At 35.8% G+C, this 26,760-nt stretch overlaps 1 protein-coding gene across 1 annotated transcript in view; it reads left to right on the top strand.

Annotated features, from left to right (window-relative positions):
- Positions 1-22,913, top strand: part of LOC149139271 (uncharacterized) — a 34,324-nt gene extending 11,411 nt beyond the window's left edge. The window contains exon 3 of the mRNA XM_089450665.1: positions 22,350-22,913. Coding sequence (XP_089306791.1) covers positions 22,350-22,913 — 564 coding nt within the window. The remainder of the gene's footprint in view (positions 1-22,349) is intronic.
- The last annotated feature ends 3,847 nt before the right edge of the window (positions 22,914-26,760 follow it).

Below are 26,760 nucleotides of genomic sequence, written 5' to 3'. Positions count from 1 at the left end.
GCTTCCTGAAAGCTCAATTGAGGGGAGAAATGACAAACTGTTGAGAGAGGGGTAAATGGGTTCATGCAGATCCATAGATGTGAGTTTTATGACAACTTTCTTGTCAATTGAATGAGGGTTGTTGGGGGTAACACCACTTCGGTTACAAAAGTATAGGGCTGGACTCCAATTAGCCATGAACTGGTAAAATCAGTGGTAAATGAGGGCATTGAACGCCAGTAATGGTTGTCAATATCCTGATACGAGAGAGCAAGCGGAAAAAAAGGAATATTGGTCAAAGAGAAATTAAAGAGGAAGACATGCTTGGAAATTCAAAGAAAATAGTGACCGTGTTATTGCAAGAAAGTTTGGACAAAAGCTAAGATCTAAATAGGACCATGGATTTCAAGGAATAAACAATCTTCAGTATGTTCCAGTCAACCTATGTTGGTGGAAATTTCAATTTTACTGTGGCCAAACAACTATTTGAAAAATTTGTTGGCAAAAAGTCATTTAGAGTTTGTTGATATTAGAATTTTATTGACACCATTTTGAGTTAATAGCAATGTTCTTGCAATCTTCTCATAGCAATAATATAACAATCTTATTTTATGTTAATTTTGGCGTAGTTTTGGTTTTTACATGCAATGGATGGATCAGTTTTCTCCTAACATACCTAATGGAGTGGCATGTTTACACGGTAACATCTCTAACACATCTCTAACACATCTATGTTTGGAAGAGGGTTCCAAAGGTTCAATAAGACCTTGTAACCTAATAACCTCTTGTGACTACAGGGACAAAATCTTCTCAGGCTACTGGTCTATCAAATGCTAGTTTTCTACAACGCAGAAAGCTGCAGATGATTCAATTTCGAAGAGGAATTTTATAAGAATATAATGATAAGCTAGCTTTCTAGAATATAGTAAGAACGCTGCAAATGATTCAATTTCGAAGAGGAATTTTATAAAAATATAATGATATGCTAGCTTTCTATAATATAGTAAGCTCCAGATTGTATCATTTTGGAAGAATAATTTTAAACAAAAATATATGGTTATCATATGATCTCAGTTTTCCTTACTTGATATTATAAAAAGTAATATCGATATTTGTTTTTGAATTGTAAAGGTTTTTTGATAGACTAACGGCTCAGAGAACCGGAATGCATGTAGAAACCTACACTTTTTAGCCAACATTTCACTTTTGTTATTCAGTGTTTAATGCCCAAGATACCTAAAAGTATAAAGAAGTGGAGGGATTCAAGCCCTCTCATCTGGGTTAACACTACATCACACTTTCGTGACATTAGTGCATGAATGCAACTACATCAAACACAAGCAATTATGTTGGTGTTGAGCATGAATGTCACCACATCAAACATAAAGGGATTATGTTGGGCATAAATCAATATAAAGGGTAGTTTTGAATGTAACCTTAAAAGTGCACGTTGCTAATAGAAGTTGATGACACTTGGTCCATGAGTCTAAGCACATGAAACAAAAATAATTATGTTCTGGGGTGCACGACAAAAAGTTACTGTTTGTGCATAAATCAAGAAAAGGAGAGATAATTGGCCTATGCTAAATCCCGGGAACCCACATTCATGGAAAAATTATACAAAGGGAAAAAGGAAAACAATTCAGCTACTTTAAAACTTCACACCATAATGTATATCAATATGAGTAGTGTTTTGTTTAAATGTCACATTAAACACACATGTAGAGAAAATTGGTGAATGTTTTAAAATTTTATACCATTTTATCTATAATTTATTAAGGAAAAAGGAACAAAATATATATTCTGGAAGGGAAAGTAATTAAATTGTGGAGTTATTATTGAGAAATATGTGATTTGGATATAGAAATGTACTGAGGTATGTGAAAAAAGTTCTCAGTCTTATATTAGTTGAGTTATTGTGCAACTCTTCTACTCTATACTCAATTTTGGTGCACACGGTGTACATTTTGGTTTGCTATGATATTTTAAGGTTTTGAAAAATAACATTTGCTTTCACAACATATAATCTTTAGGTTTGGTTCTTTCAATTGTGTCATGTTTGCATTTTCATTGTATTCAATTATTTTGAGAAGTTTCAAATATGGAAATTTATGAGAGCTTGAGGAAACATAATAAAGTACCTATAGTAAAAAATTTATGTTCTAATTTGTTATACTTTCCAAACTATACGATTTGGAAGTTAGAGTTTTTCTATTAGTCCTACAACTAGCCTCAAACATGTGTTTTGGTTCCAAATATTTATATTTTTTAAACACAAATGAGTAGACATTATATTAAAATTTGCACCTGATCGCAACAAATACACGAGATATAATGCATTGCATCTTCTTTCACAGATTCCTCCACAGAAGCATGTCTGATGTACCAAAACAAATATAACGGAAATAGATTATAATAGCGAATTGATATTCATAGATCTTAAAAAATTGTTCTTGCAAGAAGATGCATTTACAATATGAACTCATTAAAAAAGGAAAGAGAAAGCCTCCTTTAGATGCCTGTTGAGATCCAAATGTCAATTTCCTGTGGGATGGCTTGAAGAAGTATTAGAAATGTCTTGTTTTTTGTGGCTTGAGTCATTTGATTCAGGTTCTCTATTTTTCACCGTATAACATCAAGTTCGTCATCCTGACAGGGGAGCCTATCCTTCAGCAAGTGAATTTCCTCAGTGAGAAAGATAAGATAATTAATTTGTTGATGAAGTTTCCGCTTGATATCCATGTTCTCCATCTAAAGGGCCTCAATTTGTTGGTTGTATACATTACCAGAACAAGTGCCTCCAACATAAGCTGAGTTTCCTTTCCTAGTTAGCATGGTTGATAGTGAAGAAGGGGGGAGCCAATGGACAAAGTTATATGGACTCGATGAATTAAAACAAGAGGTAATAGAGCAGTCAAAGGTGGTACAGAAGACGTTGATAGGCACAAATTGAGTAGTAGTTACGTAGATAGGAGGGGTGGTGAAAAAGGAGGCCAACCTGGTCTCAATTCTTTCACAAGTATTCATAGGGATAGGGATTGGTCAAATTGAGCAAACCGGAGTAGAGGTGTAACAGCCCTCATGAAAATTCCATGTGATAAAAGTTCATAAAGGCAAAAATAATAACCACGGTTGATGGGAAACTTATTCCAAGTTGAATGTTAGGCAAGACATCCTAGTGTGGGTGTTCATTTAGTTTATTATGGCTAAGGAAATTGGCAAATGCAATGGCTAAGGCTTTGGAAATAGAAAATGAGATTTTTGGCACATTTACTTATGAAAATAATAGAAATTAGGAAAAAAAAAAAGGTGAAAGGTCACAAGTTTCATGTGAGGAGGAATATGAAGGAAAATAATGGACAATGAAGAAAATAAAGGCCCAATTAATAAAAGGACTTATGAGGATCAGTTGGTACTTTTTTGTCAGTTTATTTTTGGAGCTCTCTCATTATTCTCTCTCTCTCTATCTTGGACACTTAGAATTTTCTTGGAACACTTTGGCATTGGATCAAGAAAGGCAGAGAAGGCAAGAGGAAGGAATGAGCAAGCAAGGAAGAGCAGGATCAAGAAGCTTCAGTAGGATTCTTTGTAGGTATCAATTTGCATGTGTGTTTTCCTTTCTATATTTGGCATGCATGGTATTACATGTGGTTCTTTGTTGTTATGGCATGGGTTTTACCAAGTGTGAAAATGTTTTCAGCCTAGCCTTGCCATTTCTGGATAGCCATTGTGTGATGGGGTTCTCATGTTTTGGTTGAGTTGGATTTTCGGGTGTATTCAAAGCTGAGTGAGGTAGATGTCTGAAAGAAAGAACACATGTCCTAGTGATCCTTGAACTAGACGGTGGACTACGGTAAATCCATTGGCCTAGTGGCCCCTGAACCAGGCTATGGGTTGTAGTAAAGCCAGGTATTGTGTCCCTCGGTGGGCCTAGGAATCCTTGCTGGTGAATGGTGGGATATATGGTAAATCCTAGAGGTGGTTTCCCTTGATTAGGCTTAGGAATCCTTGTAGGTGAATGGCGGGATATATGGTAAATCCTAGAGGGTGGAGTCTCGATTTAGGGCCTACTGATCCCTAGATCGAACTATGGATCGCTATGAAGCCTGGAGACTAAGAGGCAGGAAAATTCCTCATGGTGTAGGTGGAGAAATCTGGTGGCATCCATGCTTGTTTTGGCCTAGTGATCTAGTGGAGATCATGGTAAAGCCCATTATTACATGTTTATTGTTTTGGCCCAGGGATCCGAGATGGATTACAGTAAAGCCTGATTTTTATTGATGAGGGTGAGGTGGTTTATCCTCGGGATGCCCTGGTTGGTTCTTTTGGTTTAAGTCCCACATTCATGCTTGGAATATGGCACGGGGGTGAATGGCTGAAGAGAGAATTGGATCAACCATTCTATGGTCGGGTGGAACATGGTAGTCCCATCTCGGGTTGGATTTTGCATCCATTAACAAGAGGTTATTTCCTTGATATCTTATATGTAAATTTATTGGTGTATATGTGGAATTTATGGCTGATGTATCCTTGATATTTTTGTTGTTATTATGCTAGTTATAAGCATGTTTTATGACAGTGATGATGTATGGCTCTCCTCATGTTCTTATTTGTAAATGAATGAATAATGTATCTATGACCTAATAAATGATAATTCAATAAGTGATATAAGGGAACAATGCTTCTTTGTGATGCTCAGATAAGTATGAAACCCCTATGCTCAAATATGTTGTTTACACTTGTAGATTACATATTTGTGACATGTTTGATGAAATGCTTGTCATGGCTAGTAGGGGTTTGGTCTAGACATTTTCCTTGCTTTTGCAAATGCATCATTTTTATCTTGTGTAAATTCATTTCCAAAAGTGTCATGGCTAGTAGGGGTTTGGTCTAAACATGGGCTCTGGGCTTGAAAACGTGGCTCAAATCTCGGATATGTAGGCACAACATTGGGCATAAAAGTCCCTGGATGCATGCATACCCATGTTTTGGGAGCCTCTAGAGCCTCCTGGACACATGCTTATCCATATCAAGGGAGTATTCGAAGGTTTAATGGTCTAAAACATTAGTTGGTCCCAGGGGTTGGTTACATGAGTGCTTCGGATGGCTCTTGGGAGTTATGTTGCTGATGTGGAAGGTTTGTATGGTGTGTTTATGTTGGTTCCAATTCCTTAAGGTCACCTAGTAGGTTGAATCCCAATACAGTATCCTCTCACCACATGTTTGCCTCGGTTGGCTGGTTACTTGGGTAGATGTGGGAGGAGGGTGTTACAGAGTGGTATCGTAGCATGGTTCACCCCTTGATCCAAATGGAAAGTGGCATATACCCATGGTATTCATTCACCTAAGGTATGTATCCACCCATGGAATTTACCCATTGTATTGTAAGTGGAATCCACCCATGGTATTGTAAGTGAGATCCACCCATGGTATTCAATCACCCATGGTATCTACCCACCCATGGAATTTACATGTGGTATTATAACTAAAAAAATACTATAAATAACAAGTCACATTTTTTAAAAGGATAGATTGTCCATCACAATGTATATTTTACCATTATTAGTTTTTTAAATTAAAAAAAAAAAAAGTCTCTGTCATTTTGTTTATTGTGTGTTCTCCTCTTTTCTTCTGGCATTTCAATTCTCTAGATCTTGGAGGCTTCCCCCCAAGATCCGGATCAGTGGTATCAAAGTTAGGTTATGGCTCCATGGGAATGAGGGTTTGACACATATTTCAGTTTCAAATTTTTGCAAAAATCTTCAACAAAATTCATGCACATGTTACGACTTCCACAGAGCACTTTCTTGGGCAAAGTGGGAATAATTTTTGTTTTCATTTTTTTGCAAGCTTTTTTTGGTCGACGAGTCTGCAGATCAAATCTAAAACTTTTGGTCCAAAATTTACTAAAAAAATAATATATCTATATTTCATGTGAGAAAATACCCAAAATCAAAAAAGAAATTGGCTGAATCGGAGTCCATATGAGGGAGATATCATTGATTTAAAATTAGTTGTGTTGTAGAAATTTTTCTGATGGCAATTCGTGGACAGCGTTATCCTATCACTTTTTGCATTTTTTGTGTATAATTTCAGAAAAAATATTGTATATATGAATTCCTCTTGAAAATTCACCCAATTTAAAAAAAAAACATTGGTCGAATCAGAGTTCGAATGAGGAAGATATCACTGATTAAAAATCAGCTACTTTTTTCAGAACTTTTGTGATGGCAGGACAATCGTTGTGTGAATCTGAGTTTCCAGGGTGTCTAGATAGAGATTTCAATGACATGGGAAGATGGGAAATGGTTATTCCATTTCAAAAAGCAGGTTATAATAAAGATTATGAGTTATATTGACCGAGTTATTCCCATTTTAAGTTAGTTTTTATATCTAGAGTAGCATTCAAAGTGCGTTCCCTTTGGAGGCGTGCGCTCCCACCCCACTTTAGTAGGCACCTGCTTCACATTCATTAGTTTCAGCATAGCAACACCCAGCTTGGGTTCTTTGGAGACATGCCCTCCCACCCCAGGCGATATAGGCACCGACTAGTTCATCAATAATCAACATCACGGTTATGGGTCAACCACACAAAATCTTTGTCATCGAAGTCCATTTGCCAGGCCACGCATTGTTAGTATCACAGTTGGTCACAAGCATTACATGGTATCTCTATCCTTGGATCTTCATTTTTCATGGTTATGACTCATCCAAAATCTCACACTTCATCAAAATCCATTTGCTATGACACACACTTTCAGTCTCATAGTTAGTCACAAGCATTACAGGATATCTCTGTCATCGAATTTGTGTTCATCACGGTTATGCGTTAACCACACAAAACCCTTCTCTTTAGCAGCCCTTCATATTCAACACAAGTTTCTAAGAAGGGAACTTCACGTAATGGGGACCATTGCTTCTTAAGGAGGGATGAATGGTATGAATGGAAAGTGGCATCTACTCATGGTATTCATTCACCCAAAGTGTTTATCCACCCATGGAATTTACCCATTGTATTGTAAGTGGCATCCACCCATGGTATTCATTCACCCTCGGTATTTACACATGGTATTATAAGTGATATCTACCCATGGTATTCAATCATCCATGGTATCTACCCACCCACCCATGGAATTTACCTGTGGTTTTATAACCACAAAAAGGCTATAAGTAACAAGTCACATTGTGTAAAAGGACAGATTATGCATCACAATGTAGCTTTTACCATTATTCGTTGTTTTAATAAAAAAATATGTCTTTGCCATTTTGTTTATTTTGTGTTCTCATTTTTTCTTCTTGAACAAATTTCTAGAACTTGGGGGCCTCCCCAGATCCAGATCACCCCTTGGACTAAATGGGTGGTGTGTGTTGGTCATGCATTCATGTCGGTTGCATGTGTGTTAATCATCCTTATGGTCTATTTTCTTGTTGCATATGCATGGTGTTAATCATGGTTGTAGTGATGTCGCCATGTGAAATAGGATGTTGTTGTTGTGAAGTGTGTCGTATTGAGTGTATGATTGGTTACATGTTGTTTATGCTTGTGTATTGTCAGCGTACATTGGTATGGTTGTTGTTGTCATGCATGAGGTCATGGTATGTGTAGTTAATATGGTCATGCATTGATGAATGGACTCTTGCTAGAATGATAGTTATATTCTTATATGCTTATATGCTTATATATATATATATATATATATATATATATATATATATATATATATATATATATATGTATATATGTTATCATGATTATGTTTGTACATGTATTACATTGATTGGGTTGATCTTGCAGATGAGATATCCTCCCCAAATTATGCTAAGGTACATTGGTTTATTGTGATTTGGTTTAGCTAACATGATATAACTTGCAGGAAGAATATCAAAGATGACTATCAAGATGGTAGATTACAAATATTATCCCTATGAATTAGATGAGCAATGTGGTGTGGGGCACTCTTCTGATTTAGCAAACACATTGAGAAGCTTGAAGGAAGAAATAAGGAGTTGTAAGGTGGACAATGACAAAATAACGTAGGTACAAGAGAAACAAGAAGAGGTTAATGCAATACTCTTTCAGAATTTGTCAGAATTGCAGTGATAGGGGCCACTTTGGATCAACCATGGGCAGGAGGACAAAACTAATGGGGCATATGGCAGTAGGTATCATGGTGGTCATAGGTCGAATAGAGATGACATGGATAGAGATGGAAGATTTTTGGACACTCCAGATTGGAGAGGTGATAGATACAGGTTTTACTCTAGCACTAGTAGAAAATGACTAATTAATTACTAAAAAAATGACTAAAATTTGCATATAAATGACTATTTTTTGGTCGGTGACCAATAGTAGCTAATTTACAATATCTTATAATGTGACCAACTTTTAGTCGTTTTTAGCTTAGTCATTAATTGGTTGTCTCAATTTTATTGTCTAGTAATATATTTAGTCATTAATTTAAACATTAATTTAGTCATTAAGTTAAACATTAATTTAATCATTGATTTAGTCATTGATTTGGTCATTAATTGTTACAATTAATGACTAAATATACAACAAATATATTACTAAAAGATCACCCGAAAACCAACTAATGACCAAATAAATATGACCAAAATGTTAGTCGTGTTATAAAATACTGTAAATTAGATACTAATAGTCATATATATGCAAATTTTAGTCATCATTTGAAACCAATTAATGACCAAAGATATATGACTAAATTTTAGTCGTGTTATAAGATACTGTAAATTAGCTACTAATAATCGTATATATACAAAATTTAGTCATCATTTGTAATCACGAATTTATCATTTGCATTAGTCATTTATATTTTTTGGTGGTATCATATTCATTTCATTTATTTTCATTAACAATCATTATAAGCAACTAATTTAGTCGTATATTCATTTTATGTGTTCATCATTAATAAACATAAACTACTAATTTAGTAGTTTTAGATTGATTTTATGTTTTCATTATTAATCAACATAAATTAATTAGTATGATTTTGCAACTAAATTAAAAAAAAAAATAGCATACAATGTACATGTTCATATAATATGAAAACGCAAAGTTACATATGTTAATTACAATACTAAGTAATATCAAGTGCAACTATAAATAATTCCAACCACATAAAGTATATTATATAAAATGTCAAGTATTACAATATGAGTTTCCAACTTAATATTGGTTGGAGTACAATTTACACATGAAATATTGTTTCATCACTTCAAAACTTTATCCTTGTGTTGCTAAGGCATTGTAGGTGAATTCATAAACTCTAAAAATTTGACCATTGGTATTTATCTGTGTCTTATGGTGGATATTGGCTCTATGGGTACCACTAGACCAATGCTCTTCTCTTTCTCTTTAATTTGCATTTTGTCGTTCTAGTGTTATTGTTCTCCTCTTTCTTCAATTCCTGCTTCTTACCATCAATACTGAGTTCCTTTCCTGAAAAAAATATACATTGCAAAGTATAAGACATGAAAGTCGATGAACACTGGAATATAAACTAAAGTAGACTATAAAAGATTTATACGATATATACCTCAACATCAGCAATATTGTTAATGTCATTTTCCCCCATAAAAGCAAGAAACTCAAACAAGTTTTCTTTAGTTGGGAAATAATGGCCACTATGTGGCCAGATGACCTATATAAACAAAGCAAATAAAATGTCACCATAGAATAAATTTTGTACCTACTATGTTCTCAATGTACAACATTTGTTCATGAAATGTTATCTTCAACTAAAGTAATAAATGCAAATAGACGCACACATTTCTATCCCAATATTTTGAATTCCCATGCTTATGGTACATTACAATTTTGATTTTATCCAACATAATCAAACACATCGGAGCTAGCAATTTCTATTAAGAATGTTTCATGCTTCACTTTTGTAGTTGTATCGTTTCCTCTAGTTATCTTTAAGAAGCAGTGACACTTCAACAATAAAACTAGTCAGTAGAAATCTAATGGGTGGAGCAAAGTATTGCTGACACAAGATTACAACAATAAAGTAGAAAATAATAAGACAAAACTTTATAAATTGCGATACTAACCGGGAATATAGCTTCAACATAGTAATCTTCAATTGTCAGCGTACCATTCCGAGAGAAAAGGAATCCAATTCCCAGAAGCCAACAAATTATGTATGCCCCTTGTTTTCCCTGTAATTAATTGAGCAAGATTAGCACATGAAATTTCCATTTTAAATCTCTAAAATGATTCTATAAATATTCAACACAAACTTAATGTTACTCATTCATTTTTCTCTAATGCACACAAAACTGAATATGAGAACATGTTTTTGAGCTAGAGAGTTATGTAATTCATTTTTCCAAAATCATTGTTTATTGTCATGACTGTTTTTTTTTAATGATCATGCAATGGGCCTATATAATATTTGATCAAAAAACATATTTTTCAAAATATATTCCATTTTTCTAATTCAAAGCTAAATTTTCTTCCAGTTTATGGCATTCAAACAAACTAAAATCTTTTTCCTTTAACAAGTCATTGTTGTAATATATTACTAAACGAGCAGCTACATAATGAAGTTATTAGTGGTGGAATACTAATAAATCACAAATACATGCAAGAAACAACACCACTATGTCCTAGGCATGCCAAGTCTTTATCCTCTTGGTTGGAAATATTACTTCATGAAAACAACATATTTGACAGAGAACTTTTTTGAAACTAACCAACACCAATGTATCCAACAACAATGACATTTCTATTGGTATGCCCTCAAAATGTGTGGAAGTATCAAACACGTGTCCTGCACTTCCCTATACACACTCCTCTTTCTTCGTGTCTTCATATGAAGCCCTCAAGTTCGATACTCTTGCAAGTACTTCTACAAAGTTCTAGCTCTAAAGGCACTCAGATTTCAAATAGATGAATGTATTGTATCTTGGTTCTAAATGATAGACACAGTGATGGAAGCATCTGCTAATCCTAAGCTCGATTATATGTCTCTATGAAATGGCATTAAGGAAAAATTTTCTATAAAGCTTTAGGTCCAACTCAACATGGACAAAGAAACAAGGTCTATCAAGAATTGATCATTATTCTTGATCATTTGTGTGTACTACCATGCATAGAGAAATACATAAACAAATATGATGAATACTAAATAAATACAATATGGTCATCTTCCTCCACTTCAAAATTATAACTTGTAAAGTTGTGATCATAAAGAAGAATGATAAGGAAAGAAAAATGCTTGCTACCAGAAATGAAAATGATTTCAAAATGAAAAAAATATTTTCAATTGAACCTGGAGGTAAAAGAATAACTTATTGGTCTGAATATTGAAACTGCAAACCCAATTTTGTTCAATATTTTGGCTTCCCACAACAAAAATTCATTACTACCCTTTGAATCTCTAACCCAACAAACAAATAACAATCTCCAAGCATATAACTTCAAAAAAGGACCCTCTAAAGCTATTGCAGTTGTCCACATTTTTGGACATAGGTTAGGCTTTGAATTGGTGAATGATTTAGTTTTTATGTAGTTGGCTTAAAATGGCATCAAATCAATGTTGACACCATAAAATAGCCCATGGAAAAGGAATGTTTAGACTTTCATGCGTAAGAAGCGACACTTGAGAGTGTTTCCCCTCTAAGAAGGGAATCTCCCAAATGTCCCCTATTTGGAAGAGATGCCCTAAGAGATGGAGGGCATCACCAACATCCTCCAGGGTGTCCACTCATATATAAAATCTAACAAGGAAGAACAATTTTCGGGCCACTTCCCTTTAACTTGTGCAATATAGACAAAAATCCATAGACAAGTATAAAAATTAAGAGATTGTGCAAAAGTTGTCTGGTCTTCTAATCTAAGCTTGATGTGAGAAAATGACAAGAAATTAACCATCAAATATCCATGCATCCATATTATCTCACACATTCCAAATATAATTACCCACAGTTGCATTACAGTGCTTCTGTGTGCCTTCAAATTTTATTACAGTCATAGGATGAGCCATATGAATTCTAGGTGCTTTTCAATTATCTCTCTTCAGCGGTATCCACTCTTGAAGCTAACTTGGGCCTACATAAATTGAAGGACATGCCATAAATCATATCATGTATGTACCATTATTAAATCAATGATTTCCACTTAAAAAAGAGCTCATAAAGAGAACTGTAAATAAAGAAAGAATTTCTTGGCCACTTCCCTTTAACGCATGCAATATAGACAAAAAGCAATAGACAAGCATAAAAATTAAGAGATTGTGCAAAAGTTAGTTGGTGTTCTAATCTAAACTTGATGTGAGAAAATAACAAGAGATTACCCATCAAATATCCATACATCCACATGATCTCACACATTCCAAATATAACTACCCATAGTTGCTCTGCAACACTTTTGTGTGCATTCAAATTTTATACAGTCATAGGATGAGCCATATGAATTCTAGGTGCTTTTCCATTATCTCTCTTCAATGGTATCCACTCTTGAAGCTAACTTGGCCTTGCATAAATTGAAGGACATGCCATAAATCATATCATGTGTGCTTCCATTATTAAATCAATGATTTCCACCATCCAAGGTTGGAAGGAAGAAACTCTGATTGGGTCTCTCGCCACTCCTATGGGACTGGGAGTCAAATAATAACTTTGTAGTGGCCATGCATTCATCATAGAAGAGGCATGTGAAACATTCATTGATGACTGTTGATAAGGAACTCAAATGGATTCCATAGTAATGACATAACTTGAACAGCATAGCTAATGCCATATAACAAAACTACCAAAAATGTCGATTGAAAGAAAACCAATTCTCAACTTGAAACAAAATCAAATATATGATAGTTGACATTGATCCTAAATTGCAATAACTTCAAAGTTACATCAGACATTCGCATTGAAATAGGGAACCTATTACCAAAATTTATGGATCATTGAACAATTTTGCTCAAACTATAGTTGAAGCTACAGTTCACCAATGAAACCAATGAAGCATTAAACATCCACCAAGATTCCATTCTCATGTTGTCTGCCCTACATCCCCCTCAAAGTGCATGTGCCAAAAACAGATGACGCCAAGTGCAAGTCCCAGCAAATTTAGAAATAAGGGTTCCACATCCTTGGATGGCATGTATCAAAAATAGATGAGACAAGTCCCACGATATTTTGGAAGGAGAGTCACACTTGTTCACTGATGAAGCCAATGGAGAATTAAACATCCACCAATATTCCATTCTCATGCCGTCTGCCCTACAGCCCCCTCAAAGGGCATGTGCCAAAAACATATGATGGTAGGTGCAAGTCCCAGGAAATTTTGGCAGAAGAGTTCCACATCCTTGGATGGCATGTGTCAAAAACAGATGAGGTTGGGTGCAAGTCCCAGGATATTTTGGAAGGAGAGTCACACCTCAAACTTGACATTAAAGACAAAGTTGACCCATGTTATACAATGCTTAATGAAGATTATAAAAAGAAGCCTAAGGAATAGGTGAAGACACAAGAGAGGGGACACAAAAAGAGAAGGCGATTTTCTCTAGTGTGAGTGGCTCAGTAGACTGAAGTGCATAGGAGGAAAAGTTTAGGAGGATTCGAGGGTGTATCAAGAGGAAAAATTGTTGGAGATTGGAGGGCCAAGTTGTTGAAGAGAGAGGGAGGTCAATTTGATTGGAGAAACTGATTTGCCAGGGCCGAATTTCCTAAGGCACAATGGCAGCTCAAAGGGAAGGCACAATGTCAATTTGCTGGCAATTTGTTGGGCCGGAATACTCCAGGCCGAGTTCCTTCATAGGTTGATTTCATAGAGGCTGAATTCCTTGGGCCAAATTCATCGTATGTGGGCCAAGTTAAAAGTTCCAGTAAATGCATTTTTCCTTGTAATTTTTTGTGAGTTGAAAACCTTGATTTCCTAGATTAATGAATGACGAAGAATTGTTGTAGGTAAATAAATCTGGGTTGGTATTAGGAGATTTAACACTTACCACTATTCAAATTTCTTTCAAAACAAAAAATCAGCTTCTAATTGTTTGGTTCATAACAATTGTATCAAAGCCACTTTCTTGGTCTCATGGGCAGTCACCAACTATGGCTTCTTTTTTAGCATCTCATGGGGAAGATAATTAGAAAGCCAAAGATTGAATTATTAGTGAAAGAAGCCATAAGGATTCCCTTGGATGGAATGAGAGACCTCGTGAAACAAGTGAATTAATCCATTTATATATTAATTGTGGCAATGAGAAAAAGGGAAGGGAAGAAGGCAGTAGTATTGAGGAAGAAGATCAACAGAGACCCCAAGATCGAAGAAAAAGGCTAACCGACATGATAATGATTGAAATTCTTTGTAGGAAACATTAATGGGAGGAAGGCCTAACATGGGAGTCATCAAAATCAAGATAATTCAAAAGGAAATCATATTAATCAACCAACCACTACTTGAGAGGATTACCATTCCCAAGTTTGATGTAGTCAATGAAAAGACTAAACCAACGGTTTGGATTTGTATGTTGTTACATGTCTTTCAATTAAATCCTATGGAGGACTATTAGAAAATCCAATTTGCAACCCTACACTAGAAGGACCTACATTTTATTGGTGGCAAATGAAGGAACATGAAGGTGATCAACATGAAATTACTACTCGAGATGAATATGTCACTGCTTTTTATCTGAACTTTCAGGATTACATCCAAGAAGACTACTTCTCACCCTTTCAGAATACGAAGCAACAAGGCCCTATGACCTACTACTCTAAAGAGTTTCACCAAGCTAGCCTACATATAGAAAATATTTCTCCTCCAAGTTTAGTTGCTATGTATATTGTTGCACACAAGTGCTAGTCCCCTCGAAAGATCCACATGATTGCCAGAGTAGATAGCAAAGGATGAGGAATAAATTACTCACATGGATAACAAAGATCAACAAGAGATTCCAATAGTTTCCCTCATTGCCATACATGGGGTAACCCAATATCAAACCCTGCAAGTAAGGAGCAAGGTCAAGGGGAGGACTCTAGTTGTGCTTATTGAGTTTGGCAGAACCCATAACTTTATAGATTCCAAGTTAGTATTATCAATGAAGTCAAAAGTCAATCCATAGCCAAATTTCCAAGTCGCAGTAGCCAATGATGTTATGATGGAGTGCACATGAGTGGTTAAATCATTGAAAGTACAACTCAACAACTATGTACTAAGTTTGATATCTACATCGTGGCTTTAGTTGACATTGATGTGGTAATGAGTGTAGAGGTTGAAGACCTTCGCCAAATTTCCAATGAATTTGGATGAGTACATGAAATTTGAAGGAGGACACTAGCTATGATTAGGTCGCAACATAATGCAAACAAGTTGATTTCCACAAACAAAATGACAAAACTAGTTAAAAGTAACTTGTGTTTCATCCTTCAATGTAATTCCATGAAAGCTTTGCATGTCAAGGTATAGGAACAAAAACCAACAAAAAAAGGGGAAGAGCAAAGGTTGATTAATGAATTTGTAGTTGTCTTCATAGATCTACCCCATGGGCTATTGTTACCAACTCATGTGTATGAGATCTTGAGTGCTATATTTGAAGGGGGGCTTAAGAGAGCCTTTTGGTAGAAGACTTGGTTTATGAGGGGACCTTTCTCTATTATTTGATGCAGTTTGGACTATTGGAGGTCATTTTGGGCATTGCTCACATTTTTCAAGGCAAATTCACATATTTGGAGGCATGATGACTTTGTTTGAGTAGCACCCTACATGTTAGGAGGGAATCCAAGATAGACCCCTTGTTGGCATTCTTACATAGGACGTCCCTATTTTTTGGCTTTTATTATAGGTAAAACAATAAAATAATTGGAAGCCCTCAGAATAAGGAAGACTAAAGACATTGGTAATGACACTTGGCACAAGAAGCAGAACAATCCCCTAGATCAGCCCCTTTTCAAAGCATAACCACTCTTCAAGAGGGGTGCCCAACTTGGAGGAATGACACGTGGCATGTTTGACTTGATCAAAGCATCTAAATCAATGAAATTGACCCATTGAAGTGAAGTGCCCTACTATTGAGGGTTTGTAAGGCATGCTCGTATTATTTTTTTCCAAAAGGTAGTTGCAAGGAGAGCCTATAAAAGAGGACTCGTCACTTTGCCATTCATGATTCATGGTGGAGAAAACTCTAGACTAGAGTGTTGAACTTGAAGACATCTTTGGGGTAGTTCCAGAGCGTTGTCATGAAAATTTTCATATCTGAATATGTGCAATATGGGGCCCATTCTGGGCAAGCCTTGACGTCTTCAAATCCATATATACTTCAGAAGCTTCCAACATCCTTTTCCGAAACAACTGACCATAAGTTATGGGTTTTATGTTATTTTGGATTTTTCTAGATTTTCTCATCAGTTGTGTGTGTGTGTGATTAGGGGTAGTCGGGGAGGATGACAATCTTTTTGCAGGTTCCAGTTAGGAGTCTACATAACTGCATTGTTGCTCCTCAACTGTTAAAATTGGCAACTAGGGCCAAACTCCACATGCGTCATCTTATTTATGACAGCTGATATTTTTCTTGGATTCCTCTTTCTAAGAGGTGTAGGATTGATCTAAAGATCATCCGATTCCGACATGTAAAAATAAATTTATGAATTTATTTTGATTATGGTCAAATTGTCAAGGTCGGCCAGCAAACTTATGTAGGCTCAAAATCCCAATAGTCACGTCTATTCATCCTCAACGTTTGTTACAATACATGATGCCTTCGCCTCATTTGGACACACTCATCTTCACACTTCTCTCTCTCTCTCTCTCCTCGTAGATTAGGTACGGATTTATGGGCCTCTCTCTCTCCATATGTCTGAAATTTCAGGAGAGTGAAATTTCAGGAGGCCGAAATTTTAGGAGGCTGAAATTTCAGGAGACCAAATTTCTAGACAGTTTGACCAAGCATTGACCAGCATGCGTTGACCTCCTTTGATTGTGTTTTTGTGAGGGCTATCTCTGTTTGGGCAGGCCACATTTCTGGGCACAGAAATCGAGGTTAAACGTTGAATGTTCACCAGCGTTGACTATAGCTAGGGCTGACTGCAGGTGGTCTATTTGACCAAACTTTCATTGGGCTGAATTTGACTGTTTTGAGGGTTGTTTTATCTTGTTGTTTGGAGGCCAAAGTTGATTAAAGTTGACCGATTTGCTGAGGGTAAAATCTACCCTGTTGACCAGCATTGATTTTTTTGGTTGGGGCTCTTTTGTTGTTGTTATAAATTATCATATTTGTAAATTGTACTATCTCTCTCTCTCTCTCTCTTTGCTGAACAATTGAAGACTAAAAGAAGATTTGATCAAGGTTTTCCCCACATTGGGGTTTGTCCCTGGCTAGTGCCACATGTTGTGTCCTCTTGCCTTGGCTTGTCTTCTACTGTTTATGTTTGGAGTCGTCTATAGAGGTGGAGGAATTGCTTGAACGGTCAAAAGTGGCCGGAATCCGGGAAAAAAAAATTCAAAAAATCTTGTATAGTGTTTGAATCATGTTTTTGATGGTGGAAATGGATTCAGCACCATCAAAAACGTCTAGGGCACCTAAAATTATGAATTTTGAAATCTTTTACTTAGATTTACAAAAATCCCTGCTGGATTTTTTCAAAATATGACTAGAATTTCCATAACTTGAATTGCCTGGACGGTCAAAAGTGGCCGGAATTGGGGAAAAAAATTAAAAAATTCTTGTATAGTGTTTGAATCATGTTTTTGATGGTGGAAATGGATTCAGCATCATCAAAAAGGTCTAGGGCACCTAGAATTATGAATTTTGAAATCTTTTACTTGGATTTACAAAAATCCCTGCTGGATTTTTTCAAAATATGACCAGAATTTCCATAACTTTCTAGGCAAAAAAGCATAATTTTTAGACTACAACTTTATGTTATGTTCTATCTACGTTTTACTATCATGTTGATGTGATTGCTAATCTGAACATTGATACTGGGCTAATAAAGAAATTGAAGTAAAATTTCTCTAAAGCATAAAACATACCATTATTGCCTAAAATTAGCATCAACACTGATGTGATCTCAACTAGTGTGCCTCTCTCTGCTATGGACAGGAATTGAGGTACTGCTGCTATAGAACCTACTACACCTCTGCTGAAGGAGAACATATCAGCAGCAAGAGGTAAAACTAACACTGTGTCTCTTAGAAAGCCACCCTATTAGGAGACAAACTTCCTTGGAACATTGACACTGATGCAACATGGAAAATTATTGGAATTGAAATCTAATTTTGCATATGAAAAAGAAGAAATGAGTATCTGTTTAACCAAAGTTAGCATAGTAAATGCTTTACCTGGGATGATAGCTTCCTAATTTGTTCAAAGTTTCAAACCTCCATTTGCAGATCTAAGTATAGGTTTGCAAGGTGGAGATAGAGATTGGGTATCTATTCCAACCTCTAAAGTTTTAAGGTATTGCACCTTGCAACATGAGCAAGGAACCCTTTACTAACCCTGCCCATTCTGCTCGGTCTCTTTGGTCTAAAGGTCACCGTTGAGACTGAACTGGACATGCATTTTGGGAGCATTACAAAATTCACCATAGCTAAATCCTCCATGTCCCTTCCAAAATGAAACATTTTGTTGCCTGGATCTTGCTATCTCTAAGGATGAGAAGCCTCCCAAACCCAATCAATGAGATGATGTTTGGGATCCCATTATCACTGGTCTTAGGTCCATTGTTCAAGGTTGGGGGCCACCCCCAAATGACAAAGAAGATCCTTTACCTAATAGTAATGATTCCTACTATTGCATGACTTGACAACTTGAGTGGGACAACTGGCCCTACTTTGATTTCAATATATTTCGTTTTAAAGTTTGTACTATACACATGGCCTATCTGGCATTTGTTATTTTTTGGCTTGTAAGTTATCTAGATATCTAGGCTTCAGGGTCTCTTAGCTCCCGATAGCTACTTAATGCAACCCACATTTTTTTATAAAGTGCCTTGTCCATAATTTGATTCAGTAGTAGTCAAAGGAAGCTTTAAAATAAAACAACTAAATGCACCTTTAAGCTTTGCAATTTCCCTAGAGTCCATATTTCAAATTTGAAGCAGCTAAACCAGAAACACTACTAGCAACATAAAAGGAGAAAATATTTCAGTGCTGAAGCACAAGAAAAAAGGCAAAGGAAAATACGATAATGTCATTAAATAAAATCGACAAAAAACTGAAAGGAAGGGCCAATATCACTACCCAAAATTTCCCCAAAATACTAATGGCGTGAACCGAATAGCTCGTGCAAGATGATTGTATAGCTCTCCTCTTGGTCTCCACCATCTATATGCCTCAGTCTGAATAAAATATCAAGTAAGAACAAGGAAAATTAGTAAAAGGCTAAAACCTAAGGTGTCAAAAAATACAAAGGTTGTGGCATAGTAAGGTATCATTATATACTAATAATAAACATTAGAAACAAAGAAAAAAGAAATTTTGAAAATTGAATGAGATATCTCAAGGAAACAACTTCAATAATTTAAATAAATGATTCTCACGTTCACCAACCTGACCAAAGAAAAACACAGGGACTAAGGGACAGCCAGTTTCAATAGCCACACGGACAAATCCATGCCTCTTTCTCAAAAAAGCAACTTGTGAAAAGGTAGTAATTTTAAAGTAAGTTCACCTATTCATATACTATTTCCTTGAAGAACATGATACATTTGCATAGTGCCTAAGTGATATTTCTCTCTAAACCAGTGCTTCTAAGTTCCCACTAGCTCTCATGTTTCTCCCTATTGATCTATTGTCTGTTTCACAAAGACAAAAGAAAGCATTTCTTGCTCAATAAAAATAGAACCTCATAATCATTACCATAAAATGAACATTTAGTATTTACACAGACAGTGGAGAAGAATTGACTTCTGTACCATACTCCATATAAAATATTTCTCGAACACCACCAGGAATAACAATGCAACTAAAACTAGAGGTCATATACTTAATAAAGTTCTTTCGAGAAGTAGCCTCCAATCCCAAACAAGACCATATATGACGTAAGAGTGGTGTGTAGAATATCTAACCAAACGAATCAAAAAATCATGAATCAGAGTACATCCATAGTGTTCTACATGACAGTCTCATCCATCCCTCACAATTTCTAACAAAATTTCATTATGATTAAGAAAGTTACCAAAACATAATGCTAATAGTTTAACTTCATGTGATCTTGTTAGTATTAGTACTTACAACACTACTTGCAAGAGCCTTGATCCTAGGCAGGGGCATATAACTAGTATGATTGCACAGGGCTACAATGTTGATTGGTAAAACTGAATGTGGTTCTACAACAAACATTGCAGACAAAAGTCCATCTTAGAAAACAAAATATTTTCACCCATACAAAATATTGGGAAGAAAAACTACAACAAGACTCATATCAAACTCCTCTTCTTACTATCTTCCTCTTTCAAGCAAATGACTAGACAGCTATGTTGCACGAAACTTCTAGGAACCCAGTGTTTCGAGTTGTAACCGTACCCGAAACTCGACCAAAACTTGACCATCATGTAATCATGTATGAGAGTTAATATAGACTTGGTTTTCCTTATAAATTGTCATCTATGGGTCTTATTCCCTTTTTTCTTGCAAGATAATGTGTTATTCACTTATTTATAACCTTTTTTATATATATCTAGACATATATGATGTTTCAACTGATGTTTTAATCACCGTTTCCATTTTTGGGAGGTGACATTTCTAAACGTACTCGTTTCGGAAACTCTGAAATGTTTCAACATTTCATGCAACTTAGCTAGATAGCAAATAAAGACAAAATTGATGATTTATCACAATTTTCCCTGTTATTCAACATAACTGGATATTGTGCCTCGAAAGTTGATACATTGTTCGAATTTGTTTAATGTATTAATTTTATCTCTGTTTATTATAGAACGTGGAGGGTTTGTAAAAAAGGCAGCAAAAAAGTTGCACTAGTGATATTACAGGAATCCAAAGAGAGGTTTGTAGTGCATGACTGAATAAATGCAGTGATGGAGATAATAGAGAAACTACTTAAGCAGCTTCGACACCAAGTTGAGAAGTGCTTTCACTTGGTTCAGAACCTTCCAAGACCTAAAAGTAGTATTAGTCATTTACATTTGCTCTTCCTTAAATTAATGCAAAAATTGCACAAAGATAATAAATTGCCCAAAAGACACATTTAACATCCTGGTTGGAAGTTGGTTACTGAGCCAATAAGTTAGACCTTCCAACACATGTCTAAGGCTCAATGTGATATCACAGTGGATTCAGAGAAATCAAATACCTATATCCTACATTAAAGCAGTTGACTGAAATAATGACAAATTTGTTAAGAAGCATGAGGTCAACAGCTATAACTTCGAGGAATGATATCTTCCACAGGCATAGAACATTCATAAGGCTCAAGTCTCAAATGGATTCCATAGTAATGACATAACCTGAACAGCATAGCTAATGCCATATAACAAAACTATCAAAAATGTTGATTGAAAGAAAACCAATTCTCAACTTGAAACAAAATCAAATATATGATAGCTGACATTGATCCTAAATTGCAATAACTTCAAAGTTACATTAGACATTTGCATTGAAATAGGGAACCTATTACCAAAAATTCTGGATCATTGAGCAATTTTGCTCAAACTATAGTTGGAGCTACAGTTCACTGATGAAACCAATGGAGCATTAAACATCCACCAAGATTCCATTCTCATGTCGTCTTCCCTACAACCCCCTCAAAGTGCATGTGCCAAAAATAGATGATGCCAGGTGCAAGTCCCGACAAATTTAGGAAGAAGGGTTCCACATCCTTGGATGGCATGTATCAAAAACAGATGAGACAAGTCTCGTGATATTTTGGAAGGAGTCACACCTATTCACTGATGAAGCCAATGGAGCATTAAACATCCACCAAGATTCCATTCTCATGTCGTCTGCCCTACAGCCCCCTCAAAGGGCATGTGCCAAAAACATATGATGGCAAGTGCAAGTCCCAAGAAATTTTGGTAGAAGAGTTCCACATCCTTGGATGGCATGTGTCAAAAACGGATGAGGTTGGGTGCAAGTCCCAGGATATTTTGGAAGGAGAGTCACACCTCAAACTTGACATTAAAGACAAAGTCGACCCATGTTATACAGTGCAACCCATAAACCTTGGAATGTGTTTCTTTAAGTTACTTCAGAAGAAAAGGGAAAGAAAATAGAGATGTCAATTGTGCCAACTAGGAAAAATTATTTCTTTGCCTATAACAACAACACATAGAATAGACCTCTAGGGCCATGGATTAGCTACAAGTTGAACACTTGTAACGATAATCAACCAGATTCCAAACCCTGTAAGCATGCTACCCATGATAATGCAGGGAACAAAATCTAAAAGGTGGAGATAAACCAGCTTGCATATTGCAACTCACATCTTCCATTTTGCGCTCTAAATTTTGAAAAACTCTGCTCCAAGAAGACATTGATAGCCCTTCTTCTGGGTCAGGTGGCTTCTCTGCTGATAACATCCACTGGATTCTCCTCAAATGAGCTTACCCGTAGAGGAATTGTTGTACCGACCTCACAGTCCTTCTTGAATTATCTTCTTCTGTCAATTGTGTTTGGAAGTCAATTAATATATCGCAGGAGATGGCTTCGGGCTCGGTGGTACTACTATGTTTTGTTGGCTTTCGTGGATGTTGAAGCTAACTATGTCGTGGTGAGGGCATATGACTATACATCAATAACAAGTGTCATGTTGCTGGATTGCTGGACAATTCCTTGTGTCTTGTTCCTTACATGGATATTCTTGAAGACAAGATACAAAATCGAACAGTTTATTGGTGTAGGAGTATGTGTTGTTGGGCTTGTTCTCGTTGTATTTTTAGATGTGCATGCCTCTGATAGACAAAAGGGGAGCAAACCTATTCTGATCCAGGCCTCCATTGCAAGAGACCATTAGGTATCCATTGCTTTTATATAGTCCTGCCAGCAATTTACATACTCAAGAATTTCAGTATAATATTCAATATTTTCTCAAATAGATACCAAAAGGAGGGCTATGACGGTGCCAAGGCCAACATTTGGTCTTGCGGGGTCATACTTTTCGTTCTCCTGGCGGGTTTCTTACCATTCCATGATGCGAATTTGATGGCCTTGTATAAGAAGATCCACAAGGGGGACTTCAAATTCCTGCCCTAGTTTTCCTCCGACGTCCAGCAACTCATTCTCCGGTTCCTAGATCCCAACCTTGAGATGAGGATAACCCTCACCGAGCTAATGGAGGTCCCCTGGTTTTGGCAGGGCTTCAAACCCCCACAACCCAACTGCGATGTCGATGTCAGCCTCCTTAACGATGTTGATTCAACGTTCTTTATTCCGAAGCTGGCCCGCTTCAACGCATTCGACATTATCACTCTTTCCCTTGCATTCGACCTCTCAGGGTTATTCAAGGACAAAACCCTAAAGCAAGAATTGTGGCTCACATCGACTCAGCCATCCTAGAGCATAATATCGAAGTTGTGAGGAGATTGCCAAAATATTGAGATTCAGAGTCAAGAAATCTGAGGATTGCAAGATGAAGTTACAGAGACTTGAGTAGGGGCTAAAGGGGCTTTTTTCAATCGATGCCGATATTTTCAAAGTAACACCCTCGTTCATCATGGTGGATCTTCGCAAGATCAAGATCGGGGGAGATACCCTAGCTGTCTGTGAATAACTATTGAATTTCCTATGAAAACATAGAACAAATCTGTGTGAAAACGAACAAATCTACAACTAAGGCATTAGAGTTCAATCAATTTGAAGAATGGGAATCAATCTAGATATCCTAAATATTGATCCAGTGTGACCTCCTATTTCCATATATTCCAGGGAAGATTGGAGATCGATATTGCTGTGCAAAACTATTGTTCTGGCCTTTGCTTTTTTGGTGGGAATTAGATCATGGTAAAATATGTTTAACAACATGCCCAATTTTGAGCAAAATGTGTTAAATTATGGGATGGATAGATATATTTTTAGGCGCTCAATTTTGAGCAATCTGTTTTAAATTTATTTGAAGATTTTTGACATTTGTTTTCTTCTAGACATTTGTTTTTTAAATGGTGTGTAAAATAATAACTTTTATTCATTGTGAAATGTCACAAAAGTATGCATGTTGATCATTTTGAAGGTCAAAATATTCTTAGAGATTAAATATTTTGGGTGTAAGAGTGAGATACTTACACAATGAGTTTTTACATCTTGGATAAGATCTTTGTTTCATTTTATATATTAGAATTTTATGATGGGCACACTATGATGTTAGTAGTGTTTGGTAGCTTACAACAACAACATATTTTTCATTTTTTTTATAGCATAGTTTTTTTCATCTACACATTGAGTAGGGTTTGATTCATATGCTCGTGCACATCATTGTAACCTTGCTCATCATATCATTTTTAGTAGTGCTCACAAGTTTAGTGATAACCTATCTAATAGCAATTTCGCATACATAGCTCCATCACTAAATTGAGAAGAAAGTGGGGAAATTATCCATCTAAGCTGGGAGGACCTAATGTGACACATTAGGCCATGATCACCAAGGAGCATCATCACTAGTAGTTCACCTCCCATGAAGGATCCCTTTCTAGATCTTAAATGCTAGTTTGTTAGTTAGTTGCATATTTTGTTGTTTCTTCTAGCCTTTAATTTGTATGCATGCCAAATTTAAGGATTGACTCTTCAATTGATGATCTCTTTGTAAAACTATAAAAAAATCCATTGTGAGATGAATAAGAACCAATAATTTTTCTTTGGATTCATTTATGATTTACTTTCTCTATTGTCTGGGTATTTTTTTGCATTTCTTTGTGGATGTTTGAGATAAATATGATTAAACCTCATCACACTTATTCTTCTACTTGAAAATTTGCTAGGTTTTGACAACATACCAATAAGACGATGAGTGACATACCTAGACCCTTAGTCTAAGGCATGTTACCATAAATCCAACTCTAATACCATTTTGAAAGAAATGAATGTATGTTGTCTGACATATAGGCTCATGTGACTGTCCATGATTTTAAAATTAAAGAATGTAGATGAATTAATCATGCAAAACAACATTTAAACATACATAACATTTAAGCATAACATTTACATATTAAATAATAGAGTGATTGGAATATTTATCCTTATGTCTTACACAATTAGCTACAAATGTCAAATATTCCATCCAAGCATAGTTATTTTTGGACTAATTCTCTCTACAATAGGACGCACCTAATCTAGGATTATGATTCCACAAAGGTGAGCATGCTCCTATGGATGTCTATAGTCAACACTAAGATACCAATACCTAGTAAATTAAGAGTGATGTGACCCCTACAATAATTCCTACTAGCCAACTCTCTTTCCCATCATTTTTCACAATCTAAGGATGATATTTATTTCTATGTATCATAGTCCCTTAGACAATCTCCATCCCCTCTAGGGCTCTAACATAGATTGGTAAGGAATCTCTTAGTTATGGGATTTAGGAAATCTAGCTACTAGTGGAGCACTTACAACGTCAACCTTTACACAAGCACTTGAGTGATTTCTAAATGAGAACCCCTCACAAACATTCAAAGCTAGTTCTTATCATAAATATCAACACTAGAGATTGGTTTTCAACACAAATTGTATTTTCTCCTCTTGTAGCACCAAAAATCTAGTTTTTTTGTCCTCTTTATTTTTGAAAGTTAGCTATCTCCTCTACTCAAATTCCTTTTCTTATGCATGTTCTGACTCAGATGATTCAAAAGATAATTTTACTCATCACATGTTCTCACATCTAGGTGAGATGACTCTCTCACCCACCTCTTACATGCATTCAATAAAACCACTCCCCTCATGAGTGTACTTAGCCCATGCTTCAATAACTAATTGATATGACTCTTCTACCAACCTCAAAAATGCATTCAATGACTGGTTTTAATAAGTCAAATGGGGATTATATGGTAATGACATTTAATTTATGCTAATAACATGGGATTTTAGGCATGTGTGATTTACCCTTGGACCCATTTTTATCCCCCTCCTTTATGGAATGATAGGTCCTCCATGAATATGTTCTTGTCCATTTTATAACCAATGATGTATTTTATATTATTATTTTCAATATAAAAGTTTACATATAGTTTTTTGTCTGATAGTGTGTCCATGACTTGTGGGACTAGCATGTGATATAAGAAACCATAACCTAGGGCATCTAAGCCATCAAAATCACTTGACAATCACACTAGGCCTAGACCACACCAACCCTTAACATGGATAATTTTTTTTGATGTCTCCTCCCGACTATTGCGAGTTTCACACATTGGTCACCTTACATAATGAAACCATTGAAATCCAATAATGCTAGCAATATTTTGCTACATTTTTACATATTATATATCTTGGCATTTACACATTCATCATATTTAAAAATATACATTTCTAATCTAGTGATCAAAATTGTTGTGTTACATTTTCCTCCCCCTACACTTTTTCACTATATTTGATGCACATCACCATATAGGTTTACATGTATATACATAAAAAAAATTACATCTTAGCACTCTATAATTTTACAATTTAGTAACTCCTATAGAAATTCCAAATGCCCAACTCTCACTCCCCTCAACCTACATAATCCAAGGAAGAGTACTCCCTTCTCTCCATCACAATCCTTTAGGTTGTCCCACTTACCTTTGAGGTCTCAACCACTAGTTGGACATTAAAATATCCAAGCTATGGAATTTAGTAATCCTAGCTATAAAAAATGGAGTCTTTAGTCATTTATG

Source organism: Pinus tabuliformis, chromosome X, assembly GCF_031772625.1.
Source record: "Pinus tabuliformis cultivar Carrire ecotype Pingquan chromosome X, CPIR1, whole genome shotgun sequence".
NCBI lineage: Eukaryota > Viridiplantae > Streptophyta > Pinopsida > Pinales > Pinaceae > Pinus > Pinus tabuliformis.
The sequence above is the reverse complement of the archived record's forward strand: the minus strand, read 5'-3'. Positions and strand labels throughout refer to the sequence as shown.